General features: G+C 45.2%; 1 protein-coding gene across 1 annotated transcript in view; it reads right to left on the reverse strand.

Annotated features, from left to right (window-relative positions):
* LOC148035443 (uncharacterized) overlaps positions 1-24,513 on the reverse strand; it is a 154,517-nt gene that overhangs the window by 22,721 nt on the left and 107,283 nt on the right. Inside the window, exon 7 of the mRNA XM_087677401.1 lies at positions 3,770-3,893. Within this exon, the coding sequence (XP_087533527.1) occupies positions 3,770-3,893 (124 nt within the window). The remainder of the gene's footprint in view (positions 1-3,769; positions 3,894-24,513) is intronic.

Below are 24,513 nucleotides of genomic sequence, written 5' to 3' on the forward strand. Positions count from 1 at the left end.
TTGTGGCACAAGGGAAAGAGAAGATGATATGTAAACTCAAAAGGAGTTTGTATGGGCTGAAACAAGCACCAAGAGAATGGTATCATAAGTTTGATATATTTATGCAATCTCAAGGTTTTCATAGAAGTCAAGTGGATCACTGCTCGTATATCAAAAAGGTAGCAAATGGCAGCCTAATTATCTTGGTTCTGTATGTTGATGACATACTGATTGCTGGCAGGGATACTCATTCCTTGGACTCACTGAAGCAAAGTCTTCATGGCAGCTTTGACATGAAGGATCTTGGTGATGCAAATCACATTCTTGGCATGCGAAAACTCAGAGATAGATCAAAAGGATTACTCTATCTATCTCAACAAGAGTATATCTCCAAGGTTTTGCAGCGTTTCATTATAGAGGGGGAAAAAAACAATTAGGGTTCCATTGCCTCCATATATGAGACTCAATGCAGACGACAGCCTACGTCTGATGATAAGAAGGCTGAAATGGCCAAGATACCATATACTTCAGCTGTTGGCAGTTTGATGTATGCTATGGTTGCTACACGTCCTGACATTGCCTTTGCAATGGGAGTGGTTAGCAAATACATGGCAAACCCTGGTAAAAAGCATTGGAAAGCAATGAAAGGTATTATGAGATACCTCAAAGGCACAAAGGATGTATGCATCTACTTTGGAAAGCAGAAGACATCTGTTGTTGGCTTTACGGATGTAAACTATGCTGGTCATGCGGATTGCAGAAAGTCCACTTCTGGGTATGCGCTTATCTTCACAGGAGGAGCAGTCTCTTGGATCTCCAGGCTATAAAAGTGTGTTGCATTGTCTACTAAAAAGGCAGAGTATATAGCTGCCACTAAGGCATGCAAGGAGGTTTTAAGGCTTTCATGTCTGGTGGGAGAGCTTGGCATTACAGAGTTACCTATTCTCCATTGTGATAGTCAGAGTGCTATCATGCTAGCATGGAATCCTGTCTTTCATGCAAAGACGAATGCAAAGACGAAGCACATACAGGTGAAGTACCACTTCATTAGAGATGTACTTGACAGCAACAGCATTGAGCTTGCCAAAGTGCATACAGATGATAATCCTGCAAATCTTCTCACGAAGGGCCCTCCAAAAGAGCGGTTTGCTCATTGCCGACAGATGATGGGAGTTGGATAGATATATGTTGATTTCAGCTTTGTACATACCTAGACGTAGCTGATTCTTTTCTCCCCTTAAGGCACATTGCCTTTAGGTGGGAGGTTGTTGGGAATAAAGGGCCATCATGCCTTTTATATGTGCACGGGTGTGAACACACCCTTAGCACATTTGTATTTGCATATATATATCTATCTAAAAAACCTAAAGAGGTACACTCGTCATTGTATTGAACATCAACTGTCGTCCTCACTCTCTCCTTTCTACTCACCGCTCTCTCTACTCTGTGTGTGTGTGTGTGTGTGTGTGTGTGTGTGTGTGTGTGTGTGTTATCTATCATGTTCACTCTCAGCTCCTCATCAGGCTCCATCAGTCTACACTGCTGCCAAAGTGGTCTATATCAGGTTTCGGTATCAACATTGGTGGCTTGCTGCTCTCAGGATGATCTGTTCTTAGAGAACAACACTCTCCCTAAACCTGCTGCTATGAGGGGCAAGAGCTGTTGAACAGCCTCCGTTCCTTGAGCCTACCACACATATGTCTTCCTCACTCTTTCACTTTGTGTATCCACACAGGTGGGTCCTAACGTCTGACACTTGCCACACCAAAATTGAACTCAGGTAAATCCATTGTCGTCCCTTGCAAGATGGGGTTTCCCCAATTAAATGGTCTCCTGTTGGGTGGGCTTATCATCAAACCACGTATACTCTCCAACATGGTGTCCCAACTTATGGCCTGGAGGCACTCATTGGGCTGCTTAGTGACCATGACCTGCTCTGAAATTGTGTCCCTCCCTCCAATGGTAGTAGGGATCCTCTGGGTGTTTGAGACTACCACCCCAACCTTTGGCACCCCTGCACCAATCATCTGATCTACAAATGAGGCAAAACTCCACCACAAGCTGTAGGAAAAGAAGTTCTGAGGAAATGAGTGGGAAAGCCAATGTGACACCATTGTGCCACCAAATCATGTACATAACTCCCCATAGGAAGATCACCCTAGAGCTATCGAGTAACACATATGTAGCCTCTGCAAAGGCCAAAACGAACCATGAAAACATGATGTCCCATTGAAGTGGCCTTAACAATATGTGAGGACCTGATGCACAAAACAGAGTGAAACCATCCTAAAGTTAAGGGTGGAAGAAGGTGTGCCTGAGATCTGTCTGAAGACTGTCATCTCCTCATACTTCTCCATTGCCCTAGTGAACCGAAGTCGCTCCTCAAATGAGACAACCCATAAGGTTGTTGACTTGGGTTCAACTACAAGTCATATCAGTGTGGAACAGGAGGCTTCCATTATGTGTGCTTAAGAGGCCAGCCATGCCAAGAGCCTACAGGCCAAAACAGGGGTGAACACCACTACAAGGCAAGCAGTCATGAGGTGGCGTGATCTGACACTAGAGAGGCAGTGGCAATGTACAAAAACAAGGAGATGGAGGTGGGTAAAACTATGGGAGCAGGTAGTGGTGGGCAGAAACAAGGAGGAGAGGTGGGAGCAAAGGAAGAGTTTGGGTGGTGGGACGGGCACAAACATGAGGCGCAACCAGCTGGGATAGGCAAGGCAATGCCCATGTATGGCACAACTAGGGGAATGGCAAAAGAAAGAGAAGCAGCATGAGGGAAATGAAGCAAGAGAAAAGAGAAGGTATTATGTGAGGGGGAAGGGACAGTGGCCCGCACAATGGCAGTTAGGCATTGAGACAGGGTCAACAATTAGAGAGAGAGCTTCAGCACAACATGCTTTGTTCGCTATTTGACTGTGCCCATCTCAGTGCTTATTCATGTAACCTAGCAATATGTTTGGATCTTTGGTATTGTCACAGCTGCTTTGACAGGATACACCCAACTCTTAGCTCAGATCAAGTTTGGGACAGTGTGGACCACTTGCAAACCTCAGAATCATGTGGTCATTGATCATACCATTAAATCTTTTACTTTCTTCAAGGGATCTCTGCAGCAGTCCCTTTGTGACTGCTATAGAGTCATAGACTCTAAGATATTGACCAGCACTGGTTCCTCTCCTTTTTCAATGTTTTTGACTTGGCTGTGTCTGCACTGGACATAGTCATCTCTGTACACTGATATAACTCAATACAATGGTTGCATCAAATAAAGTGTGCACGTGTACAACAAAAACAGAGTTTGCAGTGCCATAGCGGAACCTATCTGCCTACTGCCATGGGTGCACCTTTAGTCTGCTAATGTCATCTACTTCAAATAGGTTCGGGCATAATGAGAGCTATTCCATGTCTTAGTTGAGGAGTTGAAATGCAAGGCAGCTGGATCGTGTCACTAAAACAATCTCCTGCAACAAACTTTCCACTTGCACTGTGTAAATTAGCTAGAGTTTACCTTGCATTTTTAAATAGCAAACATGTGAATACTTCTAGACTTTTAAAAATGACAAGAAAAATACAAGGAAGACTAACCAAAACAGTGGAGATTTGCATTCTCGAGACTCAAAACAAGGATTTACAGGAAGAGCAATGCAACAAAGGCTCACATTCGACTTTTGCAATAAAAATGTATCAAGAGAAACTGGAGACTTATAAAACAATCGTTCCTTAGCAATGGAGCTTCCTATCAGTCATAACTTCAAGCCTCCATCAGGCATGCTGTCATCATTACCATCTCCATATGAAGAACCAATGGCCACATTACCACCACCACTATCGATATGCATTGTTGTTCCAATAGCCTTGTCTATTGACAACTTCCCACCGTCTGTTTTCACCTCGAGTACAGCAGAAACCTGCATCAATATCCTAAAATCACAAAGAGTTATTTGGTTCAAATACTAGAATCAGAAAAATTGCAACTTCCAATCAACTAAACCAGCATTTCCATCTATAAGTCTAGAGCAAAAATCGGAACACAAGAGTGACTTGATCACTATCCTTCTTTAAACTAGCGTGCAAAAGTGATAAGCAAATTGCTTCTAAAAGATGAAGTTTGTGAGTTTCATCAATAGACATGAGATCCACCTTGCCAAACTGCAATTGCACACCAAGTCCGAACTCCATCACTTTGGAGCTGAGCTTCTATGGCCAACTCTCTAGAGTCTCATACATTTGTTAGGCTTTATAAAGGCATCTCCCAAATACATCGATTCACCCAATGCCGTTTGCTCTTGGTTGGTGATACAAACTTGGCTCCTTTCTATCATTTTGAGTGTACACTTTGTGGCTCGCTTTACATTGTCCTCATTGCTTTTCTTTATGCTTTACATCATCTTTCTACTAAGTGCATGATCTTGTGATGTTTCACGCATGTACATACACACACGATTGGATGACACTTCCAATATGGTAACTAAGCACACTTACTGAACTTGCCTAGCAGCTTGCAGGATTAGAGTGAGGAGGTGACTGTGTTCACTTAATCATTTATTAATTAATGTGATCATGTGCTTTACTTTCCAGATTTGTGTTCTTCGTGGTCATGCAAGAGTTCTTGACGGCCGATCATTGTATTTTTGATCCGTAAACTTGTGTTTTCTAGGTTGAAACTCACCTTATAGCACCATTCATTTATATCAAGAATTGTGTCTCTTGGACATGTGGCATGCAAGCACTAATTCATGTCTATTATACTTGTGTTTGTTTCAATCTCTAGTGGCATATGCGAGTTGTGTTATGGTTGGTCATAGAGATCTAGAGAGCTGATTGACCAATGGCATATGGCTACCAACCTAAGATTGACCACTAAATAGCTAATGTTAACAATGTACTCTTGTGAGACAAACCTAACAAAGGAAGCCTAGCACACACCTATCTGGGCATCACGCCATCAACATTGCTGCCACACCATTGCCCACACACATCCAAGGGACAACTACCACCATCACATGTCATTACTTGTGCATACTATGAAGGAGAGTGTAGAGGCACTGCTAGGCATTGCACTAAGGAAACATAGTGTACGACCATGACAAAACCACAACGAGACAAACGCAGACACAAAAAGTAAAACTCAAACCCTAAACGTAAAACTCAAAACTCAAACACAAAGAGAAGAAGGGATAGAAAGAACACAACTCTAAAGTGAATGAATGCTGTAAATGAATGTAAGAGTATACAGTGTGCCCAAGGGGAGAGCAATGTGTCGGAGTGTGACATCCACTGGAGACGGATCCCAAGTGTTGTGACCACCGGTCAGAGTGACAGAGTGAGAGAAACACCAAACGTTGATCATGGGAGTGCAAGGAGACTGAGCCAACTGCAAAGGATGATGCCTAATGATGTGGATGAAGCAACAAAGCGTAGTAGTAGAACGCCGCAACAAAAAGTAGCAGTAGAACGCTGCAGTAAAACCCCACAGTAGAACAATGTGATACCAATAGTCATGAAGGTTAGACCGCCACGTGGTGGGAGACTGATGGCTGAGATTTGCACACAAGGGTGAGAAACCTGCATGAAAGGTTGGACCTCTCTATTCATAGATAAGGATGGATCCTCCCAAATTAGGGTTTCACTGAACTCTCTCGAACCACCCCCCATTTTAGCATTTTCATTAAATTAAGCTTGTTTTTGGGCTATTTAAGTGGCTAATCAATATGGAATGCATTTCTTAGCTCAACACCCCCTCTTAGGCCCAAAATAGGGTGAAAAGAGAAGGCCAACCTAGTTTGTCCAAGGCGTCCTATCCCAACGCAACCAAGGCATCGGACAAAGGGTGCACAATGGCTGCCCAATGGCCTACCAAGACAACACAAGCAATAGTTATCTTACAAAGGAAGTCCAAGTAGTCACCCCAGAGAGGGGACAGGACATCGGACAAAGGGTACTCATCAGCTACCCAATGGTCTACCAAACCCTACAAAGGCAGATGGAACTACAATGAACTTGATTTTTCTTTTTGAAGTAAGAGATGGTTTGTAGTCCATTGAGTGGAAGACGCGAAAATGAGAAAGGATGGTTAGGTCCAACCCATCACAAAACAAAGAAGCTACCCATCCACTCAAGGATATCAATGGTGAGGAAATGGTGAGGAAGTAATGGTGGTGTGGTATACAAACCACCAATCGAAACAACTTAGGATCCATCTAGTGGTGCTCTGCACAATGAGTATACTACATGTTGTGAAATGCCCATGTAGCAAATGCCACTTGGTCAATGTTCCTCGTAGGAAAATTGTTCACTTACCCAAGTGCCCTAGTACAAAGATGATGAAATCATGCAATGCAAAGGGTGAAGGTACAACCCGGGGGGGGGGGGGGGGGGGGGGATGCGCCGATGTCGAAGATATCAAAGACAAGTGCCGAAACTTGTAGATACCAAGAAGGATAGGAATTCCCTCTCAATCTAGAATGGCAATGCCGAAGGAGGAAGAGGAGCCAAATGTCGGTCTTCATGTGGTGCCAAGAACCATGATGAGAAGAGACCTCCTGAATGGAAGAGCGAGGTAGAAGTCACAGCCATGATAGCATCAAGAGAGATGTTGTACGAGCCTCGAGAGGGAAAGCCTCCATACTGATAGAAAAGCAAAACTCCTAGGAAGATGAAACCATGAATGGAATGGTGTGCATCCCATGTCTCCAGCCCAAGTAGGACTAGACAAACCTGTATGTTAGCCCTGCACTGAAAACAAAGTTTGCAAAAGAGAGTAAGATCTACAATCACAAAGGTCAATAGTGAGATGCTCTAAAAAGAAAAACAAACTAAAATGAAAAATGAACTGAATGAACAAATGCAATAATGTAAATGTGTATATGTGTGTAAATGCAGCGGAAGACTTGAAAATGAAAGGCTAAGTGTGTGGCCACCATTGTATATGGCGAGGTGGGGAAGAAGGCCTAGAAGGTATAGTGGAGTTCCTAAGAAGGGATGCATAAAGTACAATAGGATCAGCACTAGCAAACCAATCAATCAACCCCTCAAGAGTAGAGTAGAATGGCCGTTGAGGCTGTCCATGTGCCACATGTCCAACAGTCCTGGGGGTAGAAGGAGTAGATGGGGCAACAAGGGGAAGCATAGCTCCACTAGACTGTGTAGTCGTAGTAGTCTGTTGTGGTTTTCCAGGAGAAAGACCTTGGGCCTTGGTACGACACTCCCGTCCATATGGCCCAACCTCTGCCAATGAGTGCAACTTCTATTTTTCTTAGAAATTTGTTGCCAAAGGGATCAAGGTTATTTCTTTCCGTTGGAGGAAGTGGTATCACCCTTCTTTTAGCTTGCCTTCGCATCTTGCGAGTTCTTGCCATGTTGGTCTTCCCTCCCGAAGAGAGGCAACGAACCGATGCCTTTGTGAATAGATGTAAGTGGAGGAGTTCTTGTGGACTTGATCATGCAGCCTCATGTAACACAAGAACTGACACTCAAACTCATAGAAGGTTGGCAATCTAGGAAGTGAGATAATGTGCTAGATAATATCAAAGTATTTGTCAAGCAACTTGTTCAAGAAGAACATGACCTAACCGTCATCTGACTTCGGAGACCCAATAGTGGCAAACTCAGCTAGTAACCTCCAATATTCAACCAACTTGACATTCACATCATCTCCTTCCTTGATGGAAAATTCTTGAAACTCAAAGTCGATGTTTATATGCAGAGTACAATCTCTGGCCACATAGCAGTCGAGATGCCTCCAACGTTCTGATGCAAGAGGAAAGAGATGTAACTAAGAGTGAAACTCATGAAGCAAACCTTGCATCAGATCTCGACATTCATTGTGGCATTGCGAGCTCTCCATTGATGGATCTAATCATTGGTTGTGGCATTGCGAGCTTTCCATAGACCAATGTAATCAACGTAGACTAGGCATAGGTTCAAGACCAACAACAAGGTCCCAAAGACCCTAATACTCAAGCACTTGTTGCATATAGTTTGACCAAGTAGTAAAATTCGACCCGCTAAAATGAGTCTTATCCATAAATTCATTCTTGGCCAAGGCAACAGGAGTGGTAGCACTTGGATAAGGTGGATAGTGTGGATATTGTGGTGGAAAGGAGTACACTTGGCAATGGGTCCCATTGTGCCCACCAAGCATTCAAAAAGTGTACACGATGGATCCAAATGTATACATGGGATGACTAGACATGGGCATTTGTGCCACATGAGGACCCCATGGTGGAGGGATAGAGACATGTGTAGCAGAGGATGGAAATCCTTGTAGGAGTGACCCATGGAAAGTGAGACGACGCACCATAAGCAAAGGAAGGGAATCCTTGCATCTAAGAGGTCATGGGGTGTTTGTAGCCGGGGGTAGTGAGAGAAATGCCCATTACAGCCGTCCCAATAGAAAAAGATGTGCCTACATGAGGAAAGGTAGAGAAATCTATGTTAGAGGGTGGCATTCTCTATAGCGAAGGCCCATAGTACAGAATGGCTTGTGGAAAATGGTAGGTGACAGTGTTGAGAGGTGAAATGCCCCCTAACAAGGCACCATGATGATGTGAATATGGAATAGAGAATGAGAATGTGCTAGGAGTGGAGACAGAAGGTCCAACTTCCAATGTGGTAGAAGCGGATGCAAAATGTGAGCTGAGGTTTTGAAATGAGTGTGATATGGCTTCAAGAGAAGAGGATGGGATGGGAGAGAGAGAAGAAGAGTAATTGACTTGCTCAAATGAAACAAAAGATGTAGGTATACTTGATAATGAATGTTTGTTTCTTAGCCCCCCTCTGTTAAGATTTACATACATTTGGCCATTCGGATCCTGCACACCAAAAGGCAAAAGAGGAGAGGGTTTTGATTCAAACAACTCAAAAGGGTTGTACAAACCTAGCACAAGGCTTGGCAAAGATGATGATGGATCGCCAATCGTCCCAAATGTTGTATTGCCTCCATGATCAAAAAGGTGGCCAGTCTCACCAATCGGTCCAAAAGGAGTAGCAAATTTGAAAGAATGGACGTCTTTTGATCCATACTTGTTGTGTAGGTACTCCTCAAACTCCTCCACTATGAGGTTAATGAAATCTGGAATATCTGGCATGGGTGTAAACATGGAGGGTGATGGTGATGATGAACATGGAGTGTCATCTTCCTCACCGAGTCCATAATGCCTCCTCAAGTCCTCCAATGATGGAGAAGCCTGATAAGACATCAAGGGGTCACGAGAAAAAGGTGTTTGTGACATTATGATTTGTGCAAAGACTAGCACTCCACAATATCCGTAGGATACTCTTTATAAAAGCACTAGCTTTGATACCATGTGAAGAAAAGGGTGGAGGCAAACAGAAAGCAAAACTTAAACCCTAAAACGCAAAACTCAAAACTCAAACACAAACACAAAAAAGGATAGAAAGAACAAAACCTTGAAGTGAATGAATATTGTAAATGAATGTAAGAGTATATAGTGTGCGCAAGGGGAGAGCAATGTATCGGAGAGTGACGTCCACTGGAGACGGATCCCCAAGTGTTGCGACCACCAATTGGAGTGACAGAGTGAGAGAAACACCAAACGTTGATCACGAGTGTTAGGAGACTGAGGCAACTGTAGAGGATGATACCTAATGATGTGGATGAAGCAGCAAAATGTAGCAGTAGAATACTGCAATAGAATATTGCAGTACAATGCCGCAGTAAAATGCGACAATAAAACGCAGCAGTAGAAAGCCGCAGTAAAACGCAGTCGTAAAATGCCGCAGTAGAACGAGGTGACAGTAGCAGTCGCGAAGACTGGACTGCCACGTAGTGGGAGATTGATGGCTGAGATTTGTATACAAGGGTGAGAAACCTACACAGAAGAGATGAGACTGAATGGGGGTAGCCTGTCTATTTATGGATGAGAATGGACCCTCCCAAATCAGGGTTTCATTGAACTCTCTCAAACCGTTCCCTATTTTAGGGTTTTCGTTGAATTATGCTTGTTTTGGGATTGTTTAAGTAACTAATCAAAATGGAATACATTTCTTAGCTCATCAACATATACCCAACCTATGTTGATGCAAGTAACCACCTTTTCCTAGTGACCAAACCGTCAACAATCACTAGTAAATGCTATGGACGTGCCGCACCCATCTAGGATGTCGAAGGATGTAACACTTTTTCCCTTATGAATGAATTTTTTTCTCAATAATATCCTCGAAGATAAAGTAAAGCAAAAGTTAAGCAAGCATGATGACTCCTATATAACCTTTACCTTTGGCAATTCTTCCAGCTGAGCAACTATTCCGAATATGATAGGATAGTATCCTTTAGTATTATGGCTAAGAACCAATTTGGGTTCAAGATTAATGTTATACTACACATCCTACAAGTATGGGACTTTCTCAATCACAACAATCAAATCACCTTGCCTTGAGCATTCTTTCAAACATCTTGCATGAAAAGCACGATTAACACAAACATGCAAACATAAATTCAATCTAGAATACCTAACTAATCTTCTTAGGTATCCACCCTAATGATTAACACCTTAAAGTTCATTTAAAATGCATGCCAACGTGCATCAAGTCAAAGCCCATTGGTACTTTGAGTACATCCATGACAGGTCGAGTACCTCATAAGGATTATGGTGAAGTCTCACAATCATCAACATTTTCAATATATCATACAGAAACTTGAGTGCAAATTGCATTGTTACTATTAGTACAGATTACATATCATATTAGAAAGTCCAATCACTACAATATTAGTGGCCTTGGCCCATGCTTATGCATCAATGAGCGTTACCATTTTGGTACTGATGTGTATGGACACACTTAAGACCACCTAGGTGTTTTTTTCTTGCTTAAGGAGGGTTTATTTCCCCAGTCGTTTATATATGCCTATTCACTTTCAGGGCATACACAGTCTTCTAGCTTTTCTCTATTGATACTTCTCAATATACTTTGACTTGTGCTCCCTCGAGCCTCTTCTTCTCCGAGCTCTATACTTGCATTCTTACAAATCTAGATCCAACAATTGATATTGAAGCAGGCTTTGACCTCTTGGGCAAAGTCATCAACACCCTTTGCTAGATTTCCTCAGATTGGGACAAGATACAATGTGAGAACCTCTAAGGGCATGGCATCATTAGATTCTTGATCTAGGTTTATTTTGGTCTCCATTTGCACTCCTATCACTACTACACATGCTATCTCGTCCTTTCATGCAAAATTTTTCCTTCACTCAATTCTACAAGTAAGAACCCTTACAATCTTCTTTATATTGTACTAGATAGGACAAGTTTGTTTTGTGCAAATTTCCCTCTTTACAAACAATTTTGCATCAAGTATAGTCAATGGCTACGCCTGGAAACAATGATATATTCCATATGATAGCTATTAAGAAAAATTGGTTTTGAGCAAATTTTCCTCTTTACAAACAACTTTTGCATCGAGTATAGTCAATGGCTATGACAAGAAACCATGATGTATTCCATATGTTGGCTACGAAGAACAAGTTGAATGAAACCAACTATCTGCTATGGGCTTGTATGATGCGTTATGTCTTGGTTGCAAAGGGGCTTTGGAATGTTATGCATAGAATTGAAAGACACCTAGCAGTGTTTCGAAAGCTACAAGTGCAACAAAAGCGATAGAATTAGGTGTTGTCGAGGATGTTGGAGGTTCAAGTTCTGCTCCAATTAATGCTAGAGCACCACCACCACCTACTCCTAAGCAAATTCATTGGGGTAGAAAAGATCAAGAGGCTCATGCTTTGATTACATTGTCTGTTAAACATACCACGATCCTACATATTGGCTCATGTAAGATTGCTAAGAATGCTTAGGATACTCTTGCACATTTTTATCAAGAAAGAAATGAGGCCCGTGTTGCTTAGCTATATAAGTACTAATGGAGTGAATATATGGATAAAGGTGACTCCATGGATAGTTTTCTAACAAAGATCAAAGATCTTAAGAAATAATTCATTGTTATACATGAAATTTTGCAAGACAGTTTACTTGTGCAAATTATTCTCAATGGTCTTCTTGATTCTTGTCAGAATTTTAGATCAACTCTTTATTTCATGGTGAAAGGCAATCTAAATGCTTTGTCGTTTGATAAGTTGATTTCTATTTTGTTTCAAGAACAATCATTGGGATAGAACAAATGTAGAGGCTCATGCTTTCATTGCATTGTCTGTTAAACATACCATGATCCCACAAATTGGCTCATGTAAGATAGTTAAGGGTGGTTGGTTTACTCTTGCCCATTTGTATCAAGAAGGAAATAAAGCCCATGTTGCTTACTTATTTAAGCAGTTAGAGAGTGAACATATGATGAAGGTCAATTTACGAATAGTTTTTTGACAAAGATCAAAGATCTTAAGAAGCACTTGGTTGCTGCAAATGAGATTTTGCCAAACACAACACTTGTGCAAATTGTTCTTAATGGTCTCTTCATTCTTATCAGAGTTTTGCATGTACTTTTCTTTTAATGATGAAAGGAAATTCGAATCTTTTGTAATTTGATAAGTTGCTTTCTATTTTGCTACAAGAAGAACAATCTAGGCAAAACATGTCCACTATGCATATTGCATACCAAGCTCTTGTAGCTAGTCAAAGAGGTAAAGGTAAAGCTTCCTCTTCTACTGGTAAGCAAAAACCTACACATGCTCCTTGGAAAAAGAAAGCTCATAAGAATGAGAAGAAAAAACAGAATCTAATATTTTGCAGGTATTGTAAGTTAAAAGATCATGTCAACCGTCCTAAATTGGCTGCAAAAGAGACTAAAAATGAAGAGTTTACTATGGCTATTTACAAATGTCTCTCCTTCTAAGTCAGAATCTACCAATAATATATAGGATACATAATGATTTAGTGCACAATACAGTTATGACCCTTCTTTACATGACTCCTGTGGATTCACATGTATGGTACTTTGACAGTGCTGCCACAAAACATATTACTTCTCTACATTCCCAATTCACTTCTTTAAGCCTGACCTAAGGGCAGGTCCTAAGACGTATGCAAATGAAACCAGCCTTCCTTTTGTGCATGGGTGGTAATTTCCTAATTACAATTTAGTTACATCAGTAACGTTTATTATAAAATTGAAAAATGCAAAATAACTTACAATCTTGGCAATGGACACCATGTTGGCCCCAAAACTAGCGCCCCTTTTGATATTTCTTTAACTTAATTAATAAAGAAGTTGATGTACAATGGGATTCTCCCAATCCCTTTCGGTATTGCAGCTCCCCTTGCTGCCCAAAATGACCGACAAGTCTTCAATCTGATTTGTCCCTTGATTGGGCACTCAATTGGCTTTCACTCGCTTTGATGAAGATGGAAAATGCCCCAATTTCATTGATCTATTGGCCCCTCCACCTCAATTTAATTGAAAACAGCTTCAACCCTGTCGAATCCAAGCCTTGGAGCTTCCAATTTTTGGCACGCTTCCTGAGGCTGTTGCTAAACCCTAATTTCTACTGCAAATAAGGGTTTACAACAAAGAAATACGAAATTTCTCAGTCTTTGGTGATCTCAATACTACAATCTTCGAAGCAAAGTTGTAGAAAGGCTGGGAGATGAGAGAGACTGCTGAGGAGAGAGAAAATTTAGACTTTCTTCACGAAAAACTACAGAAAATCAGTCATTTACTGCTGTTGCCCTCTCTCAATAGCTTGTAGATGCAAACTGAAAAAAATCAATCATTTACTCCTATTGCCCTGTCTCAACAGCTTGTAGATGTTATCACTTGCTGTTGATTGGTCTTCTCCTACCCTCTAAAGACGTTTTTCAATATTGCATGGATATTTTTAACAAGTGATAGCCTTCCCAAATGGTTTTTTCACCATTACCAACAATGAAAGATTTGACATCAAGCATACATTGGACAATACTATGGGTTATGTGATTCAAGAACAAGGCAAAAGAATATTGAGAAATGTGTAATTTGTAGAGGAATCTAGAAAATGTGCAATTTTTCAAAGGTTTAATGATCATTTGAAAGTTTTATTTAATAAGCAACTCACTCAAGTTCTAAAGCTGACTCAATGCTCAGAAAAATAATTTGACTGGCCAATAATTAAATTGGCTAGGCAACTTCCATTCACAAGTGTCTTTGCGCCACCTTTGACCATCAAATTGGCATTTGGTACCATTAAATGCCACTTCTCTAGTGTCATTAACTGACACTTATGGCCAAATGAATCACCAAGGCCAACAACTGGCCGCAAATACTATCAAGTACCTTTGACCATCAGATTGGCATTAGGTACCATTAAATGCCACTTCTCTAGTGTCATTAACTGACACTTATGGCCAAATGAATAACCTAGGCCAACAACTGGCCCTAAATACCATCAAGTACCTATGCAGTATAACTTATAGCAACTTGATATCCCATGATTTTCTTGAGTCCCAGGCTCGTAAATTTACTCTAACCCCAGTTACACCTCACATGTGCAACATTTACTTGACCACGTGATTAGAAATTAATCCACATATTAAGTAAGGTTCCAAAAATATAATAGTGTGGAAACTAGTGCCACCACCAAAGTACCATTGCTGCCCCATCGTTGCATACATGCCTTGCTATCCAAAAAACATTAGATTGGCACTTCCAAGTGCTCCCATCTCTACTCTAATGATCTCATGTGGTACAGAGGACTTACTCTGAATCATCCATGAAATCATCAGTAATGGGGGTCTCTCCATCTATTCACATCCCTCATATATCTCCTCTCCCCTGGGTATTGATTCTATGTGGCTTTTCTCGTATGATAGAGGCTCAATCCCCATGTAGAGACTCCATATAGAAGTGTTGGTGTGACCAAAGTGTTGAAGAGCTAGAGCTTCATTCGAGGCTCTTTAAATTGTATGCAAGGGTATTGTCTCTCCATCAACCCTAGAACCGCATAGCCTATGCCAAGCTATCCTACGATGCCCCTCTCAAAGTGAATCTCAGCCCTAAAAATCCCCAAGTAAACATATCTCTAGATCACCCCCACTATCTCCTCTCCATATATGAAAGGGTACATTAATCGTTGAATCCACAAGGTGGAGGTATTAAACACTACCATAACCTTGGTTCTCCCAAGGTTCACTATGAGATCCATGTCCTAATAGAAAGCCTGCAGTGCATCTACATGGCACTGCAATCCATCCGTTGTGCTGGAAACGAGGACTGTATCATCTACATAGAATAATATGGATATCAATGCCCCTCTGAAGCTGAATCCCTCGCTTCCAAGTCTATCAATGTAATCTGATATCTCTTCAATATAAAGCTCAAACAGATAGATGAGAGTGAGCATCCCTGTTTCACTCCAACAATACTAGTAATCTCCTCCGACAACCCTCCCAGTGCTCATATCTATCTTGTGACAGTCTCATATATTGCTACTACTACCCATCTCATCTTAGTCATGACCTCTAGCTCCTATAGCTCTCAACATCAGCTTGGCACAGGGTACTATGTTGAAGCCCTCACGGAAATCCACAAAGCAACAATATACCCGCCTCCCTTGTGCCCTATTCTCCTCAATGATGGCTCAGAGTGTGAGGATATGATGAAAGTGGAGTATCCTCTCTAAAGTCCTACCTCTCCAACTGCCCAATATTGGTGCTTCTCTACCCATTTTCTTAGCTCATACTCTAGTACATATCCATCAAGCTTGGCTAGCGTGTGGCCAACCATGGCCATTCGGTAGTTCATGAGAACCATGGGGTCTCTAGCTTTTAGGATTGCTACTAGAGTATTAGCTGACCAATTGGCAACTAAGCCTTCACATAGGTCTTGTTGAACAAGTGGGCTAGAAGGGGCACAAGTATATATCTAGCATGTAACAAGTGCCCTACTACCAGTTCATCATGGTCCTGGGCTTGACCATTCTAGATTCTGTCACTGGCATCACAACCCTCGCTATAATGAAGAAGGTGGATGACATGGATCTTTTCCTCTATTGATCGAAACAAAGGGGTTGTCCTAGTACCTCATACAATAAGGTGGCATATGTATGCCACGTATCTACAGAAGTAATGGATGTATGGATTAGGTGCTCCTATTGTCCTACCCCAAAAATGGTTGGTAAAACTCGTGCTCTAATCTGGATAGATATGCCCTCTTCTCCCAATGCATTAGGTGATGAAAGATCAAGCATCCCTCACTGTGTGTATAGGTCCCTTGTGCTTCACCTTGCTAAAGATGAAGACAAGTTTCCTTGCACTCCTCGTCATACCAGCTATTCTGTGGCACATTCTTGCTTGGAGGGGTGGAATGAGGATGTGCATGAGAAAAATACATGCCAGCTAAGGAGTAAAATGCTTTGGCAAGTTATACTATGAACTCCTGCAGAGGCATACGGGGATCTATCTACTGCAGGCTCTAGTAGAGATGATCTACATAGGCACTCATTGTTAGTCTAGTGAAGTGCTATCTAGGGAATCTCTAGTGATTGCTCACTAGAGAGATCAGATCATGTCTACAAGTAATGGTAAATTGTAGGTAAGCATGGTCAGCTTCCACTACCAGTGAGGGGAGACTCTAAAAGACTATATGTCACGATTGAGAGATAAGGGCCCTAAAAGATAGTCCATCGTGCTCGCTCATAGTCTTTGTATAGATCCTTTAGAGGGGCCTCCTCCAACATGTCTCGATACATGCTTATGTGGAAAGCATATAGAGCATCCGATCCTCGCCATCTGGCCAAGCCGTTAAGGATGGCTAATCCATGTGCACCTCCCAAGGCTAGGAGGTGGTCACCATAGCTTGTGCACTTAGTTGTGTCCTATGACATTCAGCTAATCCCCATCTCCTCTGGTGCTTTCTCTCTATACATGTGCTCCTCGCTCTCGAAGAAGGGGACCTGTCTTTGTACTATGCAAGCATTGAAGTCCCTAGCCAATAAGACATCACCTATGCTAGAGTAATGCATGATATCCTCATATAGTGGTAGATATGGTAACTCTCCTTGGGGTGCATATGGTGAGTTTGTTGGAGTGAAGTAGCACACTGCAATGTATATGTCACGAGGATGATTTGTATATATCCGGATCCACATCAAGGGAGCCTCCTCATCACTCTACATGACTTGCATAATATCCTATAGCTCCTCTCTATATAGTACAGCCACTCCCCTAGACCCTCTGGTCCCCCCTCGTGATCGGGCTCTAGGACAACATATTGTCTCCTATTTGCAGCCTCTCACCCTTGATAAATGCATGGCCGTGCTCTGGTGTGTCTCTATATACAAGATGATGTTCCTGTCAGTGAAGGTCTCCTGGAATAGACTTGCATCAGTCCTCATAGCTCCATTACACTTCTACACTACAAATTGCAAGTGTGTCTCATAGGCCACACTCCATCATTAGCACCTATTTGTGAAAATGCTATGTTCATCTCGGTATATTGCCCATTTTCCCGCTTTGCAAGCCTTCATAATCTATGGCATGCATTCCCGATAGTGGGCTACCTAGGTTCGTGTGATATCATCCTAAAGATAGACTTTTTCCCCTTCAAGGGCCTTTCTTTTGGGAGGAAGGCTCGCCATGACTCCAAATCAGCAAATTTGAGGATAGGGGGCCTGCCCTTTTCTAGGTCCTTATGTACTCGCCATGCCTTTTCCATTGTGGAGGGGTGCTCTACTCCCATCTTTCCACATATGCTCTTCGCATCTTCTAAAGGGCTGTCTCCCTGTTACCATCCAACCACCCAAACACATAGGGCTTTAATTTTCCTTCTCTTCTCTTCAAGTGTTGCATTCACAAACTCTTCTTTGTTGGGGTCTTCCTTACCACTTTGATCCATTTGGAGTTTTCAACTGCTTGTTTCAATATGGCTGCCCATGTGTTGATCTCCTCCATCGTGTGTGCTTTCAGCTCACTAATTTCAATTTGTACCTATGTCAGGCTTGCATCTTCTCCCCTGCCCGTCACATCACGCCTACTACCCCACACCCGATTGCTCCCTCGCGCCTGCCCCATGTTCCTACCTGTCGCCATCACTTGCAACACTCCCCCCCCGGCCTGCAGCCCATCACCCCCACCGGCAACCCAGTGGCGCGTGCCCTACCCGCCGTCTCCCCCACCTGTAGCCCAATGGCATGCGTGGCATGCCAACCCCCCTCCCCCCCGCCCCATGGTCCCCTTGCACTGCCCCCACCTCCTCCGCCCTGCAACACTCGGCCCCATCTGGCAGACCCACCACCGGCACTCCCCCTCCTCTTCGCCCCATCACCACCCCCCCCAGTTGCTCCCTCCCTCTGCAGCAACTTCCCCCCCACTAGGGGGTAAAGCAACGTGATAGATAGGTTCTCAACAGGGACATGCAATGGAAACCTCTAGTCAAACGCCGGTGCATTCTGCAAGTGCCCCCCAGTCAAACACCTTGCGCATCGTCCTCTCTAAGGAACAGCTCTTAGCCACCTATGCCATAGAGCTGGAGTTGAAAGAAACAGCAATCTTTGGTCAGGTCGTAGGGCACTCCCCATCGAGGGCCCAACTTCAAGATTGGCTTCACTCCACGCTGCGCATTGGCACAGTGCAAATCGCGGAGGTAGTCCTCATGGGTCAAGGGATCTTCAAGGTTCGACTCACCTCTGCGGACACAGCTCGTGAGCTAGTGGATAGCTTACTCTATGCCTCCACGAATGGGGTCATTTACATGGTTCCTTGGTACAATGGCTTCACAGTGGAGACATTTGCGCTCCATACGAGGTTTCTTACACATCCGGTCACTTTACTTTTCCCCGAACTAGCGGTAGAGTACCGCTAGCTAGTGAAGGACTTTGGACAGCTCTTCGACACAGTTCTTCTTGCCTCCTTCGCGGATGTAGTGACAGCTCTGCAGGAGTCCCAAAGGTACATGTGGCCATGAAAGATACAAAGAGTATACCAAAGTTCCTAGAGATTGAGGCAAAAGGGCACTCCTTTAGGTACCAAGTCATTGTGACTGGGTAACCAGGGCAGTGCCTACTCTGCCATGACTTTGGGCATCAGGCAGCAAATTGCATGCGTTTCAAAGCCAAGGCGCCTTTGCCGATAGGCCCGCAAGTGGATGCTGAAAGTTTTACACGGGTCCAGAGACAACACAGAGGGAGACGGCAGGGGGGGCCACAGTCAGCCCCTCAGACACAGCCACAGCAACAAGGAGCAAGAGGGCAAGCGATAGCCCCTCGGCAAAGCACCCCGTAGCCTCCACACCCACCTGCCCCCCCCCCTCCCCATGGATCCCCCACCGACCCTAGCCCACACGCCCCCCTTCCAAGGCCACCGCCCCCCCCCCCCCAACACCCGCCACGTACCTCTGACCACCCCACCATCCCTCAATCTTCCTCCCCCCCCCCCCCCCCACCATCTCCCACACAGATCATCCCCCCTCATCCGCACCCGGTACAAGTGAACCCCCCCTACCCATCCCCGCTCTTCCCATAGAAGGTGATGAGCCACATACGCCTACATCCTCCACTCACCAGCAACCTTGCCCCCACCTCCCCACACAACCACCAACTCATCTATCCCTACCGCTCGTCATACTTTTTCAAGACAAGTGCAACTATTACCACAGGAATTTTTTCGCAATGGTCCGTGGTCCTACCTGAGAGTTGCGGAGCAAGGAGAGTTTCCACTACCTCTGCAGCTGGGCATCTTCGTGGTACGCAAGTCAAGGAGTAGCAAGGTCCATCTACTAGCACCACTGGATGGACCAAACTATGCCTTTTTCCTTCAGACCTCTCACTCAGGAGACTGGACGATGACACAGATAGAGGAGGTGAAGAGTCCCGTGGAAAACCACATATCCCAGTGGATGGGAGAAGGGGGACTAGCACTATTTTCACAGTAGTGGCTAGGTTGCATGATGGACATTAACTGGTGGACTGGTGCCAAGGTCCCACACTTGAGCATTATCTTTCGAGCCCCTCCACAATGGAGAGCACCGATGGATGTGATGGAGTGGCCCCTAGCACAGGCTGCTCATTTCTACCAGTGTACAGAGTCATGACTCTCAACCTGGCTGATATATGCCCTACCACCTGGAGCATCTATCACCCCCATGATCTGTGGAGTTCGCCCTCCAAGCCTGCAGCAAAGCATGTTCGCAAGCCCCATAGCTCTTCCTCTTCATTAGCAGCTTCCACACCGAGCAGATGCCTATTCAGTCAACCACAGGTTTCCCTATGAGCTTACATCTTGCATCCTGGAATGTGAATAGTCTCCACTACAATGGGGCATGTGGTTCCAGAAAGTTATTGTTCGGCAGGAGTTGCAACCGGCTAGACGGATCGACATCCTACTTCTGTAGAAGCACAAGCTCACCCTCGCCCAGGACCATCGGGTAGGGAAGGTACTCCTAGGTAGTTCACACACTTACTGGGAGTACCCCATCCGTGCCCACGGCAAGAGTGGAGGCGTATGCACCTCTATTGGCCCGAGCCTTACTGCCTGTGTACATGATCACAGGGCGATTGTGGCAAGGAGGGTTCTATGGATCAAATTGGATATTGGGGACTCATGCCTCGGAGTTCTCAATGTCTATGCCCCTACGAAGGTTAGGGCACACAACAGGTTCTAGGTGGAGATTGCAACAGGACTCCCGGAGGTGGACTCCTGGATTGTTAAAGGAGACTTCAACAACCTGGAGGCCCTAGAGGACCAACAGGGCAAAGGCAGAAACTACCAGGGTATGGTAGGGGAGGAGCAGGAGGCATGGGAGGTCTTCCTCCTCGTAGTAGGAGCACACGATGCCCGAAGGGACCCAGCTTTCCATAGGAGGGAGAGGTCGTTGGACTTCTCTTGGGGATACAAGCGGCTAGGTGGGCAGAGTTTTGCTAGAACGGCTAGACAAGTTCTATGTGGGAGAGTGGGGGTGCTCTCACGGAGGCCAGATAGGGCAGTTGGCGAACACCACTTTGTCTGATCACTGCCCGCTCCTCCTGACACTTGATTCCCTAGTTTCAGCCCTAGACACACAATCCTTGACTTGATCTACATGAGGGAGGAGGTGAAGAGGCAGATTGAGCAGCTCTGGACTAGGGAGTGGGACAAGAGGGAGAGAATCGCAGAGGAGGTTGCACAGGTCCTAGCCGAGTCGAGCAGGATCTGCCAGGACACAACCCTACAGGCCACGCAGCAAAGCTAGGAGGAGGAGAGAGCACTCCGACGAGACCTAGCAGCCATGTAGAGACTTCTCCAGGAGACACCAAGGGACCCCACTCTCCATGCACAGGAGGTGCACGCATGGGCAGCCCTTGCCGGCCTCGACGATAGGTGCTCACATGGGTAGCCCTCACCGGCCTCGAGGATAGGTGCACGCATGGGCAGCCCTCGCCGGCCTCGAGGATAGGTGCTCCAAGTTTTCCTTCCGTACCTCAGCAGCTTTTTGAGCATGGAAGGGAGACACGATGTGCATGGAGTTTTTCCAAGTTTATCAGCCTCGCACTTCAAGAGATCGGATTCACAACCTCCGGGATCAGTATGGGAGGATGTACTCTTTAGTGTGAGCAATTGCTCACTACAACTCCTTGTAGTAATCAAGTCATCGAGATATTAGATTAGGAATGCAATCAACCCATTCTTTTTTTTTTTTTGGGGGGGGGGGGGGGGAGGGATCAGGATATCCAACCTCCACTAGAGAAAAAGCTATTTGCTACATTTTGAAGAACATAATAAAGATGACCACATACGTCCAATAAATTGGCCACTTTTGGTCAAAAGCTAGGGCAATGACCATCCAAATTTTAGTGATCCAAGTAGTTTATAGAAATACTATTGCATATTTGAACTTAGAATCTTAATGAGCTGATGGCGATTGCCACAGAGTACTGCAGACACCTTTTCCAACAGGAGGCACTCTCAGCCAGAGGACAAGGCTATAGACAGCAGGTTTGGGACCACATCCCGTCCCTCGTCACAGAGGAGATGGGTCACTCCCTTCTAGACCCCTTCGAAGAGAAGGAATTAGAGAAGGCTTTCCATGCACAAGACGGGCATAAATGCCTAGGAGAGGATGGTCTTTATAAGGCCTTCTTCGCTACCTACTGGGAGGTGGTGAGGGACTCCCTACTACTGGCCTTTCAAGAGATTTTCAGCTCAGGACGGATACCAAGGAGTCTATTAGCAGGCCTTATCAGTCTCCTCCCCAAAGGGGGAGACCGGTTGGAACTATCCCAGTGGAGACCGATCACCCTGTTGTCAATAGCCTATAAGGCACTGGCTAAGATGATCGGTAGGCGACTCTGCCCCGTGCTTCTAGACATCATTCATGACACACAAACAGGTTTTGTCAAGGATAGAAGCATCTTAGACAATGTCTTCACCTTCTTCGAGGCAATTGAGTGGGCCCAGCACAGTGGTCACAAATTGGTTGTACTTGTCTTGGACTTCGAGAAAGCCTACGACAAGGTTTACTATAACTTCTTAGAGGGCACCATGGTGAGGTTGGGCTTCCCCCAGCAGGCATGGATCCGCGGGGTCTCTGTACTTTACAAATTAGCTACCAGCAGGATTCTCATAGGTGGCAGGAGGGGGGAGGAGATTCCGCCTTCCCGACAGGGCTGTACTCTAGCCCCGTATCTGTTCCTACTCTTTGCAGAGGTGATGTCCTACTTCCTCCGATCACGTGTGAGCGGGCTACGTGGCCTTCGACTTCCGATGAGGGAGGAGGCAAAGCTGTTAGATTCAAAGTATGCAAATGATATTGCACTATATATAGAGAACGATGAGTTCATGCTGAAGAGAGTGAGACTAGCTCTGTAGGTATTTTGCACTGCAGTGAAGTGTCAACTGGCAAAAGTCAGTTGACCTGGACTCTAGCACGAAGTAGGGCATCCACTTGGGATTCAAATGGGTGTGCAGAGGGCACTCCAATACCTGGGGTTTCAGGTGGAACTCAACATCACTCCTGCCAAGCAGTTTCTTCCCGTACTCAACTCTATCAAGCGGAAGCCAACCTAGAGTATTGCGTGCCTTTCCTTAGCAAGCTGAGCCCTGGCGGTCAACCAGGTCCTAGAGATAGCATGGTACATCGCCTCATCCTGGTGTTTTCCCTCATCTTGTGTAGCTTAGCTTCGCCGCCTAGTGCGGAATTTTCTCTGGGCCGGTTCAAACGGTTCCAAGGATTCTCGAGCCAAGGTGGCATGGATGACCATCATCCCGCATCGGTCTAAGAGGGAGCTTAGGCTCATAGACCTAGAGTTCCAGAGGTTGGCCCTTTTGGGCAAGCTAGTAGCCCGGGGGCTCACGCTAGGAGGGCAGACCTGGAAGGTTCTACTACAGGAGGGTCTCCACGAGGGCAAACCAAGGCTTAGTGGTGATTGGAGGCCATCCTTGAGATGGATCTTCATCACGGCCCACATCACGTCCCCCAAATCCTCCCTCATCTGCAACGTACTTCGTGTGTGGCAAGGCCTCCGTAAGGCCCTAATTCAAAGCCCCCTAGGATGCCAGGAAAAGATAGTCCGGAAGCCGGTGATCTGGAACCCCCGAGTCAGAGATAGGGATGAAATACAGATTGGCGAGCGCCCCCACATCCAATGGGCTAGCTGGGAGGCTGGCCCCACTCACACTATCAAGACATGGCAAGAGGTGTATACATTGGTGGATGAGGAGGTGTTGCAATAGGCATCACGGTGTCAAAGAGGAGCGAAGATAAGGAGAAGGGAGATTGACCCAGTGATACCTCAGGAGTGGCTTGACCCCCCAATCCGAGAGCCGGTAGAGCCTTGCGAGGTATGGGCTGCTAGATTTTCACTAGCAAGTATCCCCCTATAGGTGACAGGCAGAGTAGGTGGCGCCCCCTACGGGATTTTCTTCACCATGTAGGAGGGCGGGCATTTGGTTCTTGATAGAGGGGAGCAGGATGAGGAGATCATTGTCCTTCCTTGGAGGAGGATTCGTGTAGTCGGTCTTCAGGGAAAGACCTGGGGTCTGGACCCTTATGTATTCTGGGAGGAGTTCCAGGAGTGGCACCTCTAGATATGGGAGAGCAGGCCACTTGATGAGCTGGAGTGGGACCCTGGAGAGTGGCTATGGCTGGCCACTGCAATTGCCAAGAAGCCACTGAGGTTCTTAGAGTACACAGCCAGGATTGGCAAACATTTACTAATGCAAGAGGACATGGATTGGGCGCCTTCGCGTAGCAGATATTGGGCGGAGCACAGCATCACAGATACCTTCCATCAAACTTTCTCGCGCCGCCTATGGGACAGCTGGAGACCGAGGAGGGTATCGTATTTTCTATGGCTTTTCGCACATGGAGGACTGGAGGTGGGGAGTTGGCTAGCCCAGATGCAGCAGGATAGAGGGTGTAAATGATGTCCACATCAGCTTTTGGAAACTCCACAGCACTGCCTTTGGTCGTCGAGGCAGCACAGCTTGTGTGGAGAGGAGCATGCCGCATTTTCCGCCCTCTGGCACCCAACCTTGGATGTATCTCATGGGGAGCTTTTTACTAGCAAGCGATCAACCAGGATCATCACCTTCTATATGAGGTCGGGATGCAAGACACGATCTTCATCATTGAGGCTAGGTCTTGCGCAGTGGTTGGTTTGGAAGCTTTACC

This window comes from Lygodium microphyllum, chromosome 5 (genome assembly GCF_053477565.2).
Source record: "Lygodium microphyllum isolate KBCC chromosome 5, Lygodium_microphyllum_v1.1.10, whole genome shotgun sequence".
In the NCBI taxonomy this organism is placed as follows: Eukaryota; Viridiplantae; Streptophyta; class Polypodiopsida; order Schizaeales; family Lygodiaceae; genus Lygodium; species Lygodium microphyllum.